General features: G+C 37.3%; 1 protein-coding gene across 2 annotated transcripts; it reads left to right on the top strand.

Annotated features, from left to right (window-relative positions):
- Nucleotides 1-272: 272 nt before the first annotated feature.
- On the top strand, nt 273-19,518 carry LOC104908517 (elongator complex protein 2). 2 transcript variants are annotated; one of them, XM_048645764.2, is made up of 11 exons: nt 273-506; nt 1,037-1,323; nt 1,427-1,514; nt 3,232-3,317; nt 4,254-4,407; nt 10,316-10,476; nt 10,636-11,304; nt 14,808-15,123; nt 15,211-15,422; nt 18,086-18,263; nt 18,884-19,518. In XM_048645764.2, the coding sequence occupies exons 2-11, from the start codon at nt 1,192-1,194 to the stop codon at nt 19,381-19,383; spliced, it is 2,496 nt and encodes an 831-aa protein (XP_048501721.1). In that variant the 5' UTR covers nt 273-506; nt 1,037-1,191; the 3' UTR covers nt 19,384-19,518. The 2 variants fall into 2 exon arrangements, with proteins under 2 accessions (XP_048501721.1, XP_048501719.1); XM_048645762.2 differs by having other exon boundaries at nt 274-506; nt 15,208-15,422.
- Nucleotides 19,519-21,688: the final 2,170 nt, after the last annotated feature.

The following is a 21,688-nucleotide window of genomic DNA, read 5'->3' as shown; positions in this document are numbered from 1 at the left end:
CCCCACTTTTTAAAAAATAACTAGTTATTAGGCTCGGGCTATCCCCCGGGTAAGAACAAATTTCATTTATTAATATAATACTTTATGATAATAACACTAAATACAATTTAGCCTAGTGGTTAAAACTTTAGTATATCTACTTGGGGTCTCAGGATCAAACCCTATACTATACAATTCGCACGCCTTTTAATATATTTGTATAGATTTCTTAAAAAAAAAACGACGCGTGAAATGTTTTGAAAAAAAAAGCGCTGAAGAGTGAAGAGAGAGACTGAGGAAGAGAGATTGAGGAAGACGTCGACGCCTCGACTGTCGACCGGAGATTCTCAGTCGTCGGAGCCGACGACGACGACCGGTGAGGAACGAACTCACGAACACTCGAACAGGAAGCGAAGCGACGGCTGAGCGAAGCCGGTGCACCGCCACCCCCACCGCCCACGCATCGCCGATTACTCGACTCGCCGGCCGCCCGACTCCCGACGCCCATTACATTTTTTAGTCAGTTTGTAAGTTTTCTTAACTAACCCTAAGTTTTAGTTTAAGTTTTTTTTAAGGTAATATTTTATATTTACAATTTACATTGTTTGGTTGTGAATTACTGAATTATGATATTTGTGAAATGTTAATTTGTGATTGTGGATTTATGGTTGTTAGATTGATTTGTTGAATTGTTGTTGGTTTGGAAATTGAAATTGGTCATGAACTCATGATTTAAGAAATTGTTAGTTTGCAATTTGAAATTTCTAATTAGGAAATTATAAATATGAGTTGATTTATAATTGAAATATTGAATAGTTTGGTTTGAAGAGGAATACTTTGATATGTAATTGATTAATGTTTATCAATTTAATAGGAAATGTCAAGTGATTCACATTCACCTAATAAATCACTTTTGGAAATGTAATTGATTGAAATATCATTTTTCTTAGATTGTAAGACTATAAGCATTTTGGAATTTTCAATGTAAAACATTAAGTATTAAACAACTTGTGTTGTATTGTTTTTTTTCACATATTTTTTTTCCGAATGTTTGAAGGTCGAATTTTGTCCCCCACTTTGAGAATCCTGGCTCCACCAACCCAGCCCTGGCATCCCACTAATTGACTAACCAGGTCCACCGCAGTTGTCTTGAAACTAAAGCGGGGGTAATTGACTGCAAGCGCATCCGCTTAGTTTCTCCTGTAGGAAGCCATGATGAAATACGAAGTAGAGAGAGGTTTCATAGGAGCAGGCTGCAACAGAATCGTTAACAATGTTTCATGGGGCGCCTCTAATTTCGTTGCTTTTGGTGCTCATAATGCCGTCGCTATTTTCTGCCCCCAGGTTACCATACTTCCATACTATATCTTCTTTCTATATTCTTAATTTACGATTTCTTCTGTTAGCCGAATCTCGAATCATTTTGTTGTTGTTGCTTTTGTTTCAGAGAGCACAAATTTTGACAACACTTCCTGGTCATAAGGCTGCTGTTAACTGCACTTATTGGCTTCCTACTTCCAAGTTTGCTTTCAGAGGTTTTTTCTTTTTGCTCTTTATCTGTTGTTATTTATTCTCCTTTTGGTACTTTAAATTTGAATCTATATTTTGTGTAGCTTGGCTTCGTCTGTTTAATCTGCATATAGTAAACACATTGTATAATGTTGTGTTATGTTTGTACCACCTTTTTCTGAAAATGTCACATTGTCCTTAACCTAATTACAATTAAGATTTTAGTACTTTCGTTTTAGGTAGTAATTTCTTCTGATAGTTATTTTTTTGTTTGTCCCGTGTTGCAAGATAGCCTTGCTTGTTTTATATACGTCTAGGCTGACAAAGGTTTGAGTTTTGGCCGAACTGTCCTAATTGTATAAGGAAATTTGAATACATAGTCTAACTATTTTCAAGATCTTGGATGAAGAGACTGGAAACTAGAATCAGTTCAGCTGGTAGGTTGCGATTGTTTACACAACTAATCAGCCAGCAATTTGTGTACTTTGTAGCAACTCATTTCTCAACAGTGGCATCTGCTGTTTTTAATTTTTATACAAAAATATATAGAGATCAAGGCATTGAGATTCTAATATGCTCTTGGAGCTTATTCCTCTGCTTCTGTAGGCAAAATCATGGTTCTTGGTGCTGATTCTTGGCCTTTTCCCCCCATTTTCCCTGTCTCCCTCCTCCCTTCTCTCCCAAATCATGGTCCGTACTAGTTGCATAATAGTGTATCCCTTCATTTGCAAATAATGTCACGTAACCAGATTATGGTCTCTAAGAAAGTATGAATATGTTAGAAATATTTTGTAAGAAAATTCTAGCCATTACTCAGCCATGGTAGAAGTCTATTGAACTATAGTCCACCAACTTGTAGCTCTGCTCTTGTTGGAATTATCTAGTAAGAAAATTCTAGTGGCATCACGAACTTAATTAGCAAAGCGACTATACTACTAAACTCTACTATATACAGACTTTAGGCCTTCTTTTATATAGTAGTATATTTTTAGTGTAGCATAGAATATGCAGCTAAGTGGTAGTGTGGCAAATTAGAGAGTTAAGGTAGTGTGTAAGTGCAAATAGTAATGTAACCAACATAACGCTACGTCTCCCTTCACTTTTCCTTACTTTACTCCATAGAACATTTTCTCTCTCCTTTTGCCATAATATATGTGCAACTAGTTATTGGAACCAACAAAGAGGAATGGAGGAAGTATAATATAGTCTTATGATAGATGTGGTCATATTATGCTGAAAGAATACTTCTTAAACTAGAAAGAATCATATTTGAGATTAATAACCCATTAATATGAACATCATTATTTCACGCCACATTAGCCACCATCAATTACAAGCTGCTTCTGTGAGATCACGACCATTCCCACCAACGGGGCCGGATATGTAATTTTATTCCTGCTTGTGATAGCTCCACAAGATCTTCCACGAAATAGTTAGTGCATAATTTAGTGAGGTTTAACCATAATAGTTAGTGTGTGCATATCCTCCAATATAATCTCTTTTCGACCTTGTAAAATATTATCTTGAAGTTTTGTGAAATATAATATCTTGTATTCTATATCACTTGTGCATTGGTTCCTAAGGAAATTAATGAAAGATGCTATGTTTAAGATTTAACAATGGTCTAAAATGTACAGGACTGATGTGTATTTGAATGGAAGGATCATTTTAGTTATCAATGTATTCAAATTCAAAGCTCTGTAGTTGCTGATTCACTTTTTTTTTCCCTTCTTTCTGCAACAGCTCAACAGCTAAGGCAACATTATTTGCTCTCTGGAGATGCTGATGGCACCATCATGCTATGGGAAATCTCTCTCACAGATGAAAAGGTACTTGTATAACTCTTTATTGGCAGAATAGCTGACCCGCAGTCGTATTTAGTTTCTGATTTGCTTCCTTAGGACATGCCTTGTAGATTTTTGCTTTAGAGGACTGCCACTTTTATGTCTTTGAATATGTTTTTCCATGTTTTGGCAGCATATACAATTTCCTGGTATAAGCATAGATGTCCATTTAACCTTCTAAAAAGCAGAATTCAAGTCCATTTGCGTGAATATTTTACTACAACAATCTTATTGTTTTGCAAGGCTTTCCATGTTTTCCAGCAGTTTATACAATCCCATAATATAAACATATATGTCCATTTGAACTATTAAATAATAGCATTCAATACCAGTTGCTTGGATATTTTACTACCACAATCTTAATACTTTGCAAGGCTTTGTAGCTTTCAGGTTGCAGATGTCCATCTTTGACCAGTACATCATGCTAGGATCAATATGATATGTTAATCATTGCATTGAAGTTGGATTAAACTGAGTTAAGTTCGAACTTCCACGTGTATGCTCAGACCTTAGAGCTTTTGTGAATCTTACATAGAGAGAGAGAGAGTGAGAGAGAGAGAGAGAGAGAGAGAGAGAGAGAGAGAGAGAGAGAGAGGGAGAGAGAGAGATAGAGATAGAGAGGGAGAGAGAGAGATAGAGATAGAGAGGGAGAGAGAGAGAGGGAGAGAGAGAGAGAGAGGGAGAGAGAGAGAGAGAGAGAGGGGAGGGAGGGAGGAGAGATGGTTTGCTGCAGGAAGCTTGGCTCTCTATTTACTATGTAATTCTTCTTTCATAATGCTACTTCAAAAAATTCTCTTTGTTTTGGAACTTGTTTTTTTTTGTGTGCCATTATGATGTTATATCATCGCGTTCTATAAATTTGTGATATATTGCGGACTACTTATCTTAATAAATGTAGGCTTCTTTTATCTGTGACTGCAGTGGCGTCATGTCTTGACATTACCCCAACCACACAAGAAGGGTGTCACATGCATCTCCGGAACAATGTTTTCTGCAACTGAAGCAATTTTTGCTTCAACTTCTTCTGATGGTACTGTGAACATCTGGGAAATCATCATGCCATTGACTGCTGGAGGTGGGTCTATTTTTTAAACCAGTTTACCTATTTGATGCAGGCTATGCTTTGTTTAAATTGGTTGGTAGTAGATTTGGGCCTAGTTGCTGGAACTTATCAAAAGATAAAAGATGAGCACAAAAAATCCCCATGGAGTAGCTCCCAAGCAAAGCTAGGAGGACTACTCTACCCTGCATATCTATCCCTAAAAATTCTATCATTCTGCTCCAATCTTGAGAACCCTGAATGTTGAGCATGCGAAGCTCCTCTCTTATTCCTCCCAAACCTCACTGAACTAGTCTCCAAATGCACCACTATAGAGGATGATGCGATCCACGAGACACCTATAATTTTAAAGATTTGCTAGAAAATGTGGAACCACCACATAAAATGGGAAAAGATGATGGTTGACTCTCTTGCAACTCTGGAGACATAACAAACAAACATCAGATGAAATGCGCTTGTTGTGATGTTGACCTTGATGATTATTGTTGATAATAAACCTATGCAGACACGTTGTCTATGCAAAGTGTTAGAATAAGCCCTTTTTTCTTGTAATATATTATCTCTATGCTTTTTAAGCTTAACTCTATACTTTCTAAGTTTACTTTCTTGTTTTCCTAGGCCCTTGAGGTATGCTTGTTGGGTGTTTCATGCGTGTTGGCCCGTGGCTGTACATTGGCGCTAGTTAGATGCATTATTATGTTAGTTTTACTGAAGTAACACTAGGAAAAGTAACTATCTATGATTTAAAACTCTTCGTATTGCATTTAAGCTAAAGCATCCCAGATCTCCCAAAGTCCCGTATCATCATCTTAGACCCGCTTGTACGTACCGTCTGCACACACACCAGCCATGACCAATGCCCGACTCTTGTTCTTGTCGCCAATATGCATGAGTCTCCCGTTTCCTTAAACATAAATTTTGCTTTTGCTTGCCAAGCGCTCGCAAGACTCATGCTGGCTTGTTGCACCTTTGCCAACAGACTGACAAAAGTAGGAGTGCATAGCACCTCCGAGTGTCAAAACACTCTAAAACAAAGACGCTTTTACTTCTCTTTGGGATCTTAGCTTTCCAAATAGAGAGGCTACTAGATTTGGTATTGTTATAGCTTCTCATGTTTAATTTTCCCTTAAATGGGAAAGAGATTTCATTTTTGAAAATTAAACGACATCCAGAACAATAGATATCATCACCTAATGCATAATTAAAATACTGAACTATATATTTTGCAGAAATATACTACATGTTAACTTACTTGACTTTCCTCTATTTCGCTTTGCTAGACGAGATTATTGGATCTTATTTAAATTCCATGAGTGGGATCCATAGATCTAGATTAAGCTTTGTTATCTGGCAATGTGTCGAAAAAGTCGATCGTTCCTCGTTACAAACAAAATTATGTAACAAATCTCCATGAGTGAGATCCATAGATATTTATAATGAGCAATGTATAAAAAAATTCAATTGTTTTATCATACGAACAAAATCATGTAATGAATGTTGCAAATGGAGACCAAACACCTGTTAATCTAGATAAAAAAGACACTCTATTCGGCCAAAATTTATTGAGTCAAATTGAATCCCATGTCTAGACTAATAAAGTTAGATATGACCCTAAAGAGGTAAAATAGTTATTAGACGCAAGCCTTATAGAAGAATGAAGAAAGGATGACTAGACCCCTCAAAAAAAGAAAAGAAAGGATGACTAGAAATAGTTGAATTCTTGAAGGAACTTAATGAACTCCAGTTGAGATGCCATATCAACCAAGAAAAAGCGGCTTGGGTAAAAGGAAGAAGAATGGGAGAAAAAGACTTTCGTCTCTAGGTTTATTGAAATAAATCTTTTTTTATTCTTACAAATTAATAAACATGTGAATTAAACTAAACTCAAAAGATGCTATATTTTCTATGACTTTGGTATAATCCAAATGCACCAATGATGTCTAGAACCCCGAGGTGGAGGGTCTTATGAACTTTCTAGTGATCTGAGGAGCCACTCTAATTCTTTGTAAAGTGCCTTAAGCACACCTTTGTTGACGACAAGACCCATCTTATATTAACTCCTAATGGAAACAATTAGGTAATTATATGGACTTCTATGATGTTCCTTTTCAATTAAGATGGTATCTAGCACTTAATGTTCAAAAGAGAAGCTCTTTGTTACTAACATACTATGCTAGGATCATAGAGAAACTTGTGGTGACAATCAGAGTAATGGTCATGGTGTAGTGGAAGCGACATCTAGCATGTGATGTGACACGCTTTAATTTCATTCTAATACAGATTGAGATATTAAAAAGATCCACTTTACATTGTATATTATGAGTTTTGGAAAAGTATTTTGTAGATAACAAATTATAATTGCTAATATGATATAGTTACGAATGTTGTGTGATTTTAGATCACGCATTATTGAATGATATCTTGCATAATGTCAAGTTACAATCTATTACAAAATGACTATAATGTAATGTAACAACGGGTTTATTCCATCGCCAGGATGAGTAGGTTATGTTTTTATGTAGTTGTAGCTCAATTCTGTAAAGATAAAAAAGATGGAGCAAGTAGAGGGAGTGAAAGTACATAAGATTGATGTCTCAACTCTTTATTCCCTTTCTAGTTTTTTTAAATTTTAGCAACAACATCAGTTGTATATGATAGATTGACTTATATGCTCTTTCTTACTCCAAAGTAGCATACTGGTATGATATTAGACTATTAGTGAAGGACAACACACCATTATATATATAACCTTTTTTCCTTGCGGGGCCAATCTTCCAAAATGATTATATTTTGAGGAAAAGGGATTATCATGTAATATCAAAAAAATGGATTAGAATTCCACTGTTCTCACGTTCTCATATAAGAAGCGTTCACATGTGAACTTTATTCTATATATATGCATGTGTGGGTGGTGTTTTTTGTGTGTGTTCCATACATATACATACACACATGCGTGAGAAGAACATTAAGGGGTGGAGGGAAAATAATGACAAAAGGTTGTTTGAGCTCTTAGTTATTTGGTCATAACTGGATTAGCTATGCATACACACATATGTATACATATGTATATACACTATGTTACTCATACACGGATTAAGTGTCTACTCAAATACGGGTTTCGAAGCATCCAACTTGGCTAGTTTGTAGAAAAAAGTCAAGTTTTTAGTTTAAAATGAAGTATCCAAGTGAAGTCTAGTGTCGGACAAGACACGACACCCAGTTTAAATGAAGGTGTCGGAGTAATATAATATATACTAACAAGGCGATAGAGTTTGTCGCTGCGGTTGTATGTGTCTTAGTGTGTTACATACGTATACACATACACATAAAAGATGAACATGCACCTAATTTTGATTAACTTCTACTTCAAGAAAGTTGCACTTTTATTTAAAAAAGATGTAATTTGAGCTCACAAAAGATCCACTTGCATCCTTCTCACCTTCTAATAAAACTAGCTTATACATTACACTTTATTCTTTTAGATAGTTCAAAAAGCTTTCAGCAAATGGGTGATGATCGTAGTTAAGGGAAACTTTCCGCTAATTTGTCCACCTTTGATGTTGTATTAGTCTGTTACGAAGGGTTTATGGAAGCATCTAATGTTAGGCTGTTAACTTAGTCATAATGCTGGTTTGTTTGAACTTGAGGAAAAGGAGTTCATCCTTAAGTTGCTAAAAAAGAAAATTCCCAATGCTCCAAGGAAAAGCTAAAAGCAAGAATTAGTTTAGAAAGACATCAATATGTGCTTCGTGTATCTATTTCCTGGTATGTATCTAAATATCCTTTATTTTTATCGCTTCTAAAAATTCAATGGAGAGATGTTTGTTTTTTTCTGGTAAATTCATGCTTCTCCAATTTTTAATTGAGTTGTTGTCATCTTCTAGCATAACTTGGAGATGGGAATATTCACTAACATAGCCATAGGTAACTTGCTCGTAGTTCCTCTTCTGTTACATTCTGTTTTCTCCACTCATTGCATCTCTGGTATATGGCACCCGTTTTCCCTCTTCTCGAGTCTCTTTGAAACTCTCTCTCAACCCCTTCAAGAGCAATTGTATAATTTGTGAAAAGTATGTTATATCCAAAAACAGTTTGGAGGAAGTTTTGTGTTCCTTTATTGGAGGAAACAAATGATATATTTTTCATGATCACAAGTTCTTACTTAATAAGTATTAATTGCGTAAACTAAATATATTATGATGCAGAGGAGTTGATTTGCATATCTTTGCAAATGTAGTCAAGTTTTGTGGTTTTTCAAGGTCTTAAATAGTTTTGTGAAGTATTGGTTCACAAATCTCAATGTCTCGATTCTTGAGTAGTACGCTTTTTATATCATGTCATTTTGGGATCAAGGGTTTGTTGTTGTTGTTCGTCCATATCCTATCTTTTTCATCTCTACCTTTCTACTTTGAGAATCTTTGGGGTGTGGTATGTGCTGTCAGCCTGACATATACTTCCTCCGTTTCTAAATAAGTGCAACATAGAGAAGTGGCACACAAACCAAGGCATCTAGAGAGAGAAAGTTGCGGACCACACTTAAAAGAGAGATTAGACAACTTAATAAAACACTAAACTAATTACCCAACAACTTTCTGCCCCACCACCTTCCACTTGTCACCCACCACTATGCCACCACCGACCACCACCGCCACCACTGGAAAACCTCTCCCCCAAACCTGCCCACCGGAAACCACCCTCCCTACCTGCCCACCGGAAAACCACCCTCCCCCAAACTCGCCCACCGGCCATCCACCACAACACCTCCACCACCGCTCACCACCACCACTACCGAAAAACTCAAAAACAACCACTACCACCCGAAAAACCGCCCTCCCCCAAATATGGCCATCGGAAACCACATAAGATTTCTCCACCATTTCCACCGACATCCATAGTTTCTCCTCTCCTACCACACATCACACCAACACATCATGTCAAAACCCCACACCGTTCAAAAATCGAAACCCTAACCCTTCACCACCGTCGGCATCTTCTACCTCTTCCCATCACCACCATCACACCAACACACCAACACTACCATCGTCCAGGAATCTGGTGCGTGGTGGTGTCGAAACCCTAGATCTAAAACTAGTAGAGATGAAGAAAGGAGTGATGGAGGAGGTGAGAGAAGGTGAGGAGGAGGAGTTAGAGGAAACGAAAGAGGAGGTGAGAGAAGGGCCTAGTTGTGTTCGGTCGCATCTGGTGGCGTGGTGGTGCCGAGGTGGTATTAGGTCGCATTAGGTGGGGTGGTGGTATCGAGGTGGTAGTGGTGGCGTTGGGTCGCATCTGGTGTCGAGTTGGTGGTAGTGTCGGTTAGTAGTGACGGTGGTGGTCTCAGAGAGGAGAGAGAAGGGTGGTGGCTAAGAGAGAGGGGTGGGTTGAGTTGAGGAGAGAGAGAGATGGGTGGTGGCTATGAGAAAGGGGTGGGTTTGGGTTGAGGGGAGGAGAGAGGGGTGGGTTAATGTTGTTTAGGTTGGTAGAAAGGTGGGTTGATTAAGTTGTTAGGGGAAACAAGTAATGGCAATTTTGTAAATAAAAGGGGAAAAACTTTCCATTTTGAGCTATGTTGCACTTATTATGACATTTCCTTAAATGGGAAATGTTGCACTTATTTAGAGACGGAGGAAGTATAAGATTTGATCTATAGATTATATTGTTGTTGAGAAAGTCCAATTATCTTTTAATGTCCATGGTACTTATAGGTGTTTGGTTATTGTTCTGCTACTGTCTCGTTATAGTACTTGTCATCTTAAGAGGTCGTTCTTTAAGTGCTCTACTGAAAAGGTAATAAGTTAAGCTTTTTATCACATTGGCCTGTAATTTATTGTGGGTTGTGTGTGTCAGATGTATTCTTTCGTTATTGTGGAGGTGTCTTGTGTGCACGCAGACCTGAAATAATTGGTTTTATCGATCTGATTTCCAGGGGACTTTGAATTGTTGTATCTTGAATCTCTCTCTATTGGTTCAAAAACAATGGTTGCACTTGCATTAGCAGAGTTTCCTGATAATACAGGGCATGTGATCCTTGCCATGGGAGGTTTGGATAACAAGGTTCATCTGTATAGCAGAGAGAGGTCGGGAAAGGTATATATAAGCTTCCTTCTCTCTCTCTCTCTCTCCTTTTTTTTTCTTTTCTTTTCTTTTCTCTTTTTTTTGTTGTTCTTTGAATATTGTTTTGAGGCAAATCTTTCTGTGGATCTGGGATGCAATATTCTTATTCTACTTATAATTGATGGATTACAGTTTATTCGTGCTTGTGAACTGAAAGGACATTCAGATTGGATTAGAAGTCTGGACTTCTCCTTGCCTATAGGCAAAAATGGGCCAAGAGAAAATTTGTTGCTTGTGAGTTCATCTCAGGATAAATCTATACGCATATGGAAAATGGTTTTATGTGAATCCTTGGGTAACTCTGAGAGAAAAGATGTAATAGGCTTAGCGTCATACATTGAAGGTCCTCTATTTGTTTCTGGCTTATCAACCTATCAGATATCGCTGGAGTCTCTCCTCATTGGACATGAAGATTGGGTGTATTCAGTCCAGTGGCAGCCACCTTCTATTGCATCCGCAGAGAGGGGAGGATACATGCAACCTCAAAGCATTTTATCTGCATCTATGGACAAGACAATGATGATCTGGAGACCTGAGAGGACTTCTGGCATCTGGATGAATTTTGTTACTGTTGGGGAGCTTAGTCACTGTGCTTTGGGATTTTATGGAGGGCACTGGAGTCCATACGGGGATGCCATTTTGGCGCATGGATATGGTGGGTCTTTTCATCTCTGGAAAGATGTTGGTATCGATTCTGAGAATTGGCAGCCGCAGAAAGTTCCTTCTGGTCATTATGCAGCTGTATCAGACATTGCATGGGCCAGATGTGGTAAATTTTTGCTATCAGTCAGTCATGACCAGGTATGTTCTTCCAGTCTACAGAATCCTGTTTTGGCTTTCTCATAGCCTAGATTTACTTAATTTCACTACATCCAAATGACACAAGTGAGCAACTCGTATGACATGGTTAAGATTCCATAAATGACACTAGAAGTCAGTGGAAATCTAAAAGTACCATGTGATAAAAAAATTGAATGTAAAACTAGGAATAATTTTTATGCGTTCCTGGGACCACTCCCAAGGCAATTTAGTCTCATTTGTTTTGCAAGCCCTCAAATTCTCTTCAGAAGATTAGCGATTGAACTTCCTTGTTAGGATTCCTAGTAAGACAAATCCCCCCAAATCCTCATAGGCTCATGCAAATAAATTGTTTTGGAAACAAAAACATATTGTGATGCACATATATGCATCCATGCTTGAAGGGTTCACAACAACTTAACCTATATAAAAGGAAGAATGCAATAATGATCTTATTTTCTGAATCCGCACTGAAGGCTCTCAGGTAGGCGCACGCCTCAGTTCGTCTCGGGCAAGGCGTGCCGCTTCGCCGCTTTTAGGGAAGAAAAGACAGACTTGAGGAAACCTAAGAAGGACCAGTCTTTCATCTAATTGAGCTCTTACTCAAGCATTAAATTCAATCTCGTGTGGAAGTCCTCAATTAATTGTTTATTGTGTCAATCTTATCCTTAAATCAAAATCCTAATTTGAACAAAAACCTTTCTTCACGATTTGGGTAGAAATTGTATAATAATGGTCAGCAGCTTGTTGATGGAGACAAAGTTTGCTGGCCATCCATCCCCAATGATGTCTGCCAGCAGGATATCAGATGATCGTTGCTTGTCACACATTTCACTGTTATTTCTTTCCTTTCTCTCTCTTCATCGTCCTCACCTTCTTCATTCTCGGCTCTTCACCTTTTCTCTTTCTCTTCGATTTGGTACTCTGTGAAGCTTCACGAGTTTGGCTTTCTTTCTTTATGTTGTGTCTTTTTGACCTGTACAAAAATCGGCGTTCTTTCTTTCTCCCTTTTGTTTATGTTGTCTTATGAACCGCACTCTCTCTTGACTTAGTACTCACGTTATGTATGAATCCCTGCTCCTCCTCTGTTTTTTTTCGTTCTGTATAGGTTCTTTTTAACAATAAAATAAAATTAGTAGTTTCTTTATCACTTGGCTTTGAACTAGCATCTGTATTTTGCGTAGGGTCTGTTGTTATTATTAATTTTTGCACTAAAGATTTGAGCTCTTGTACAAGCACATATAAAAATTATCAATAAAAGGTGGGCCTTGCGCCTAGGCTGCAGGGATCCTTTGCACCTCGGTGCACCTGGCACCTTTTAAAGCTAATAAAATGACAACTAATGCTAGGCTACGGCCTTCTGGATACTTGTCTTTCACCACCGTCCATAACTCTTGATGATACCAACCACTATCACTGGCCATCACGTTGGGCATACTCATCTTTTAATTCTCTTACAAAATTTCTACACCATTTAACTTCCTTCATGTGAAGTGTGAACCACCACTGTGTTTGCCGGTAAGTTCCCCCCCTGCCACATTGTGGCAGCTCCTTACAAGTTACAACCTCTTCCAATGGTCTGCCCTTAGTATAACTGTTTTGTGGTTCCCTCAGTCCATAAAAAAAGGGGCTAGGGTTTGGATTACTGATCTTCAACCTTAGAGATGAGAAACAGAGAGGGTGGGAGAGGAATTTGAGCTGTGAAGGAAAACTCTAGACCCAAATCTGAGCTCAAACTGTTAAAAAAAAAAAAAAACATAAACCCCAAATGCTAGAGAGAGTATGGAAGTGAGAAATTTCAGGCCATTTTAGATTTTGTATGAAAACTTTAGACCCTAATTTGAGTTCAAATTGTGAATACTGCAAACAAAAGGAAATTTAATATTTGGAAACCAAAAAAAAGTTTACATTGACATGAAAAAAGTAACAATTTAATACAGTATTTAAGGTAACATGAAAGTTTCTAGTTTAGGCATCTAAAAAAATGTTGAAAAAATAGGTAAAAGAATAGAAGGAAAATTCTACATGGTGGCCTCCAAGTTTCAACTTTTTTACATGGTGGCAGGGCAAACAAAATGTTATACAACGTCACCCTCAAATTCCTAACATTCTACATAGTAGCCTTTAAAACCCCACTTCACCCTTGAACAACCCAACCACCACCGTAACACCCTAAAACACCCATTTCTCTCTCATCTGTCCACCGCCCGTCTTTCTCTCTCCTCCACCACGCACCACACCACCTCTAATGTACCACCATCGCCCAACCACCTTTGCACCACCCCCCAACAACAACCACTTCCACATAAACACCAACAACCACTGCCCATTTTTAGGCTCAAATTTTTCCCCGAATCAATGGTGGAGGCGGTGGAGAGAAGAGAGGAAGTGGTTTGTGGGTGTTTCCGGGCACATGGGGTTGTTTCTTGGAGTGTTTCGGGGGCAGAGGGAGTGATTTAGTGGGTGTTGTGGTGGACTGGTGGTGTTTTTTGGGTGGTTTGTGGGTGCTGTGGTGGTGGTCGGGTTGTTGCAGTGGCAGATGGGGTGATTTGTTGGGTTTGGTGGGTGTTCGAATGATGGTAGTATTGGTTGATGCAGTCGTGCTAAGGTGGTTGGCGGGGGTGTTGCTGCTGTGGTGGCTTAGTTGTGGTTTAGAGAGAGAAAGGGGATGGGAAGGAGAGAGAAAGGGGAGGAGGGAGGAGAGAGAAATGGCTACGGTTTAATTTTTGAGCCACCAATTAAAGAAATAAGGCCACTGTTGAATTTTCCAAACTTGGGATCACTTTGTATAATAATATTTTTCCTTGCCACCATATAGAAAAGTTGAAACTTAAATACCACCATGTAGAATTTCCCGAAATAGAAATTGTATCAATGATTTCATGTCCATATTCATTGACTTTATTATCTTCATTATCTACTATTAATCAACAATTTAAATCAAAGCTTCAATTTTTTCCGTTGTGTTTGCCATGCTAGAAACGAATCAAATGATTATGGGTGTTTCATCGAAGCGTCTTTGTTGAGACCAGAGAGAGAGAATGATCATCATGTTGTTTGGCCGAACATAGCCAAAAAAAAGGAGTGGGTGGTAAGGGTTGCAGTATAGGCACAATTGAGATTTGAAATGTGAATTAAGATTTTATGTGGCTAAATGCGTGTATTTATGGGGTTGGTTTTGGTTGTGCGGGCTCCTCAACATGTATATCACTCAAATTGCATTTATTCTGAAAAATGCCATTGGATTTGTTTATTAATAACAATTAATCATGTTGATCGTATATTTTTGAAAATTTTCTCACTTTTCATTGGATCTTCAATTACACGCACACACAGACCCACATTCGTAATGCAAACATTAAGATGCCTTAGGGGGGAATTATTAGTTCAATTAATCATTTCTGTTGCTCATTTGAATTGGCATGCCACCTTGGGTTGCTATTTGGAAATTAGTGTCTACAGCCTTTCTGATAAGTAGGATTTCACTTCGAATTCAAAATTTGCAGACAACTCGAATCTTCTCTCCTTGGTTGAGCCATATGGGAGACAGGTGCTCCTGGCATGAAGTTGCTCGTCCGCAAGTTCATGGTCATGATATTAATTGTGTGGCGATCATACAAGGGAAAGGGAACCACCGCTTTGTTTGTGGAGCTGATGAGAAAGTGGCCAGAGTTTTTGAAGCCCCTTTATCATTTTTAAAGACATTAAATTATGCTGTTTCGTCAGGATCTGACGTCCAGGAAGACATTCAGCTGGGTGTTCAAATCTTAGGGGCTAATATGTCTGCTCTTGGATTATCGCAGAAACCTATATATGTTCATGGTAACTCCTCACTCTTGGGCATGGCTAGGTTCAAGTTTTGCATAATGTAATGAGATAGTCACAGGTTTAGTTTGATGTGTGCAGCAGAAGAGACTCCAAAGAGACCTGACACTGATGTGGTTGACACACTTGAAACTGTTCCTGATGCAGTACCAGTAACATTGACTGAACCACCTATTGAGGAGCAACTGGCATGGCATACATTGTGGCCGGAATCGCACAAGCTTTACGGTCATGGAAATGAATTGTTTTCTTTATGTTGTGACCACAGCGGAAAGCTTGTCGCTTCCTCTTGTAAGGTATGGGCTTTCATCCATTATTTATGGTATTGGGGGCGTGTTTTGCGTAGGACATGTTTTATATCATTCATACTCTAATTAAGTTTATGTTACTTTAAGAATCTTCACGAATTTCGGGCTCATTAGAAATATGCGACTTGGATGTGAAGCTTTTCTATGTTTACATTTTATCTATACAAGTATTGCTCGCAAGTTATTATATGTTATATCTGTCCTGCTGCATCATTACAGCATAATATATCTGAGTGGGTCCAAAGTGTCACAAAAACCCTCCTTTTGTGTCGGGTGAGGGAGAAGGAAAGTGAATAGCTATAGTGAAGGCAAAGCTCGACTGAACTTTGGAGGATGCAAATAAATTTAGCGAATTCGGGTTGGAGTTTCAAAGGATGGAGATTGCTTTCAATATGTGGAACTTTGGACTCATCTTCTAAAAGTAATCCAACATTTCTTTGGAATTGATCTGAATTGATGAGCTTCAAGCTTCTGGTCTTTTGTCTCATCATGGAAAAATCATGTTCAGCATTCTCGCCGCTACATGGAATTTTTGGATGCTTTTCATTTAAGTAATGGCTTTATATAAATTCAAGAGGCTAGTTTTGAAATGATAAAGTAATGGATATGCATCTTGGTTCTTCATGGCCGATCTCTACTTAGAATTAGTTGAAACCTAACCCCTATTTAAACGGGTCTTTATGTTCAATAAGATGTCCGACCCTTCTCCCTTCATTATCAACCACTGAAATTGGATCATAGACGATTACTATACTTGGCAGTTGAATTCTGCTGCAGTTTATTGTTTTAAATGTTGGTTTCCACATAAGATTTTGGTCCTTTACGATTCACAATAGCATAAATATGGTTTTCCATCCTTCATTACACCTGAGTTCTGCTTTGTGGAAGCTAATACTTCCTCTAATTTTTTAGTTGCACCATTTGACATTTGACCACTATTTATTAACCAGGTTTGACTATATTCTCTCACCATCATATTAGAAAAACCATAGTCAAGTGGGATCTTGTTAGATACCTCTCGGTGCATATTTCAAAATATCAATTTTTTATAATTTTTTTACTTACATGCAATTAGAGACTTCAATGGTCAAAGAAGCATGTTGGAAGGGGCACCTAAAAAAAAAGGAAGTATATTAATGGAACGGTAATGAATTACATGCATACCTTGACTTGGAATATTACGTGTAAAATCGTGAATATCAAGGTAGTAAATTACCACTAACAAACAACACATGATCACACATGTTTTCATTCTTTAGATATCCACTATTTCCCAATGTTGTGTATGAGTGGTAACAAATCAATGAAGAATAACACATGTTTGTCAGTAGTGACAGTGTATAGTACTATAGTCTTCTTAGTTTTGAAAAGCGCGCCTGGGCGCAAGGCGGGTCCAGGCGACGAGGAACACTTCCAACTGCTCAGGCTAGGCGAGCAACCGGAGGCGCGATGGGGCGCGCGCTTTCTGCGCCTTTTTAGGAGGCATGAGGCACAAGAAGCGCTCTCTTTTTGGGGAGGGTGCAGGCGTGTGGGGCACCCCCTCTTTTTTTAAATTTTTTTTTCTCATGTGATATTATTACTTTTCCAGTTTTTTTTTCTTGTTTTTTTTCTCTGTTTTTTTCTTTTTCTTTTTTCGTCCCCTCACCTTTCTTTCTTATGTTCTGCTTTTCTTCTCCTCTGGTCAGATTTTTTTTATAAAAATATTTACAGTTAGGTTCTAATTACAACAGGTTGCTTAATTTTCAATTAATTATATTACATTAGCTACTTTTGCAATTAATTATTTTGCAGTACAACTACTTAAATTTTTTTAGTTATTTGTATACTGTTTGGAGTATAAAATATGTTCTATAATTGAAATTGAACTTTTTTGGCACCAAAGGTGCGCCTTGCCTACGAGATGCGTGTGCCTTCGCCTTGCACCTCTCTTCGCATTGCGGCTTTCCGCCTCGGTGCGCCTTGTGCCTTTTAAAACTAAGATAGTCTTGTATATTCATGTCAGATAGCGTGTACCAAAATACGCACGAGATTCATTATCATTTTTCTTCAAACTACTACCTTGTCATGAGAGAGCCACTGGGGCTTTTATCTGATATTGTTGAATTGCAAAGCTTTGGAGTTTTGAGTTGAGATGGAACTTTATTTTTAATGCCATTTCACATTCTTCTTAAATTGTTGTTGTGTCCTTTCGACACTTAACATTAATGATCTCTTTTTCCGATTATGAGTACAAGTTTGTCTATCTAATGCCTCCCTTGTTTCGTGTCAAGCTAGGAAAGATTTTGAACCATTTATTGGTTTGAGGAATTCATTCTTCTTTTCTTCTTGCTTTTAAGATAATAATTCCGAAAATATGGACTCTGGATTCCGAACAGGCCAGCTAAAATACTAAACAAGGAAGAGAAAGCCTTCGAGAAATTTAATTTCTGAATATAGTTGTTGTGTCTCTGGGAAGAAAAGGTAACAAGTAGAGTCAACATCTGACGAGTTGTCAGCTTTCTGTAACATTTATTTTCATAATTAGTGTGGTCAAAGGAAAAACAACCCGTATCTTTTTGTTGGCCACCTTCATCCTCTTTTCATCTTTCAGCGTTATGTTGTGCTACTATTGGCGTGCCGGGTGTTTGTCTTGATGAGGTATTGATTTGCAGGCTCAGACAGTTTCAGTAGCAGAAATATGGCTCTGGGAGATTGGATCATGGAAAGCTGTTGGTCGCTTACAGTCTCATAGCTTGACTGTGACACAGATGGAATTTTCTCATGATGACAGTTTACTTTTGTCTGTCTCTAGGGATCGCCAGTTCTCTGTTTTTTTCATAAAAAGAAAAGGTAACCTAGCCTTACTAATTTGTGGGTATTTTGGTTGTTGATAATAATAATACTTTATACACTCCATTCCAAAATAAGTGTCTTAAAGTTATGCACACAATAGAGAGTTTCTTAATTTATCGCATAAGTATCCAAAACTAACTAGTGTTTTTGTGTTAATATTTTTCACTAGCAAGTGATGGTGTATTGATATTTGGAAGTGACACATAATGTGAAATAAGAAAAATTAAGGTAATATGACTAGTTAGGGAATGTATATAGACTTGGTCATCCTATGCATTTTAGAATATGCGAAAACATGCTGTGGTCTTAGATTCTTCACTAACGATCAAATAGAATGTCATCTCATTATCTGAAGAAGGTAAGAATTGTCTACAACCACTCTGAACCTTTTTCATCACATTGAAGGTAAAAGGAATTATGCCATTGGTTATTTGCTATAAGCATCCATGCCCTTGTCCTGATAACTCTATTGTTTTGAGAAATTTTATATCCAGTTTTTCTGATGCAGTCTTTCAAAACTCAGGGGATGAGTGGTGATATTTTCTTAATTGCTGCTTAATAATTTTATAATATGCTTTACTAAGCATTCTAGATTACCAATCTGAAATGATGTTCAGGTTCGGAGGAAATCAGTTATGAGCTTCTAGCGAGGCAAGAGGCCCACAAGAGAATTATATGGGCATGCTCTTGGAATCCTTTTGGCCATCAATTTGCAACTGGTTCAAGAGATAAGACCGTGAAGCTATGGTCGGTAGAGAACAATAAAACTGTCAAACAGCTATCAACTTTGCCACCATTTCCGTGTAGTGTTACTGCCATTTCTTGGCTCGGTGTTGAACGTAAAACCAATCATGGTTTACTAGCAGTTGGATTGGAAAACGGATTCATAGAACTGTGGGATCTTTTGGCTAGAACTGAAGATAATTGCGCGGCAGGTGCAGGATTTGAAGCTAATGTTGTTGCACGCTTGGATCCATTCATGTGCCATGCCTCTACTGTGCAGCGTTTAGCATGGAGAAACACAGAAAAGGTAGAAGACGGCCAAAAGATCCAATTGGCTTCGTGTGGGGATGATAATTGTGTACGTGTCTTTGAGGTGAATGTTGGCAAATGCTAGGATTTTCTCAATGATTGTGTTGCCGAGGCATGTTCATCTGCCAAAATTATGCGGTACTTTATTTTGCTTACTAAGTAAGTCTTGTATAAGTCTGTCTTACAATGATATTAATATAAGACTATCTTATTATCTAAATAGGGTGACTATTTAAATTATAGAGATCATTATAAGATAAAAAGATTACTTTTAAATAAAAAGGTTATATTTTACTTTTAGGCTCCGTTTGGTAGGGCGTAAAATATTTTCAGTGTAAAATGATTTTCATGGAAAACAATTTACAATGGAAAATACAATTCCAAATTTAGTTTTCCGTTGTTTGGTTCGATGTAAAAAAAAATGATGAAATGAAAGGAAAATGAAAGGGAAAGTAAGGAGGTAGTGAGAGGAGTGTACAAGAGAAAGAAGGAAAATAGTTTTCCCTTCATTTTGAAAGGAAAATGGTTTTCCATCCTTGGGAGAGTAATTTTACCCAAGGGAAAATGGTTTTACACTCTTTTGCCAACCAAACAATGTAAAACTGAAAATAGAGGAAAACAGTTTTCCAGGAAAACGTTTTACGCCCTACCAAACGGAGCCTTAAATGGATCACTTTTGAGAAAAGTGATGTCTTTTGGTCAAAAACTTACCCCTTGTTTGATCATAGATCATTGTAAGACATTCTTATATGAGATTTTCTATTTGCTTATTTGTTTTATTTCGTTGTCTCTAGTTCTGTTAGTTGTACCCCTTGGTTTCTTTTTTTGATACTACTTAAAAAGTCTCGTTGATGCTTGAGCTTTTCTATATGTATAAATGTTATTATTCTCTCCAATGCCTGATTTAGGATTTGGTGTACATGGGTTCGAAGTTATTTGAGAAGAAACAATTGATCAAAATATTCCTATACACTGGGCAAGAATCGTACTTACAAGTAATAACTAGTAATTTTAGCCCAATAAGACATTAAGATACTTTATCATTCATTTATATCCAAGCCCATTATTTAAATATAATAATCAATTAAGATACATTGTCATTCATTAATATCCATTTTATCAGTTAAGCGTTAAAATCATACAAACTAAGATTAATCTCAATCTTATTGTAATTAGCATATAAATACATGAGCAAATTATTCTCACTTATGATATATTTAGCAATCTAATAACATCTCTTTATGCATTAAAAAATACAGAGATATAAAAGGACAATACATAAAAGATTCAGAAAATTTACAGAATATTCTTAACTTAAAAAATAAAGGGTAGAAGCTAGGTTGATTAAGGTAAAATTTTGAAAATGAAAAACAAAAAATTGAGCAAAAATTTAAAAGGCAAAAGTTCTTTTAGGGAAACTAAAAAAGTTCTAAATAAGAGTCGAATCACGTCAATTGATAATGGTCGCATATGCTCGACACAACTAGTTAACCAAATGCATTAGTTCAGCTATGAGGCATCCCATTTTTATAAGCAATTTTATTTTTGATGTTTTACTTTTTTCAAGGCTTTTGCGGGTTCAGTTGAATACCGGTGAAACCACACCTGATATGCCCCGTGATTCCCTCGAGTACTCATACCATTTTAAAACGACACAGAGCTTAAAAGTTTTAAAAAGAAGATATGATTATCTTGCACCCGTGTGATTATAAGTAATTTATGAATTGTGGAAACGATGGTTGTCCAGACGGATTTCAAATTTGTTGTAGATTTTGGCGTGGTGAAATTGGTGATTGAGAGTGATTGTCTCATTGTTATTAATGCTCTTCGTGCTTACAAGAAATGGTATGAATATCGTCTTGCTTTAGATGATTTTTTTAAGCTTTCGTTTCTTATTTTCATAACTTTTGTCTTAGACATAATTTGTTGTGCTACTGGTGGGGACATTGATGAGCAAGACATGTATACTTGAGGTACTAGATATGCTCCTGTGTCATAAGAAATTACCCACCGATGATGATGAGGATGTGCTATTTGTATGAAAAAAGGACTCTCAACAATCATGATTTTACGTCTACACAATACCTCAATCTCGTGTTTATTCACAACAAGAAACATACTTTCTCCGTTTCATTTTAAATACAATAAATAAATATTTTATATTTCACAAATAATACTCATTTGTTACATTTACTACAAAATGGAAAAAGTATTAGGAAATAACTTAGAAGTTTTCTTTTGATCCCATCCTTCCAAGAATAGAAAAAAAGGTACATCTAGATGCTCATGAGAAGTATCCAAGACTCGCGAGGAATCGTAAAGTACATAATGATCAAAACCGCACTTTATAAAGCATTCACCCACAATTCGATAGAAAAAATTATACATTT

This window comes from Beta vulgaris, chromosome 6 (genome assembly GCF_026745355.1).
Source record: "Beta vulgaris subsp. vulgaris cultivar EL10 chromosome 6, EL10.2, whole genome shotgun sequence".
In the NCBI taxonomy this organism is placed as follows: Eukaryota; Viridiplantae; Streptophyta; class Magnoliopsida; order Caryophyllales; family Amaranthaceae; genus Beta; species Beta vulgaris.
Note: the sequence above shows the minus strand (reverse complement) of the source record. Positions and strands in the feature narration are given on the sequence as shown.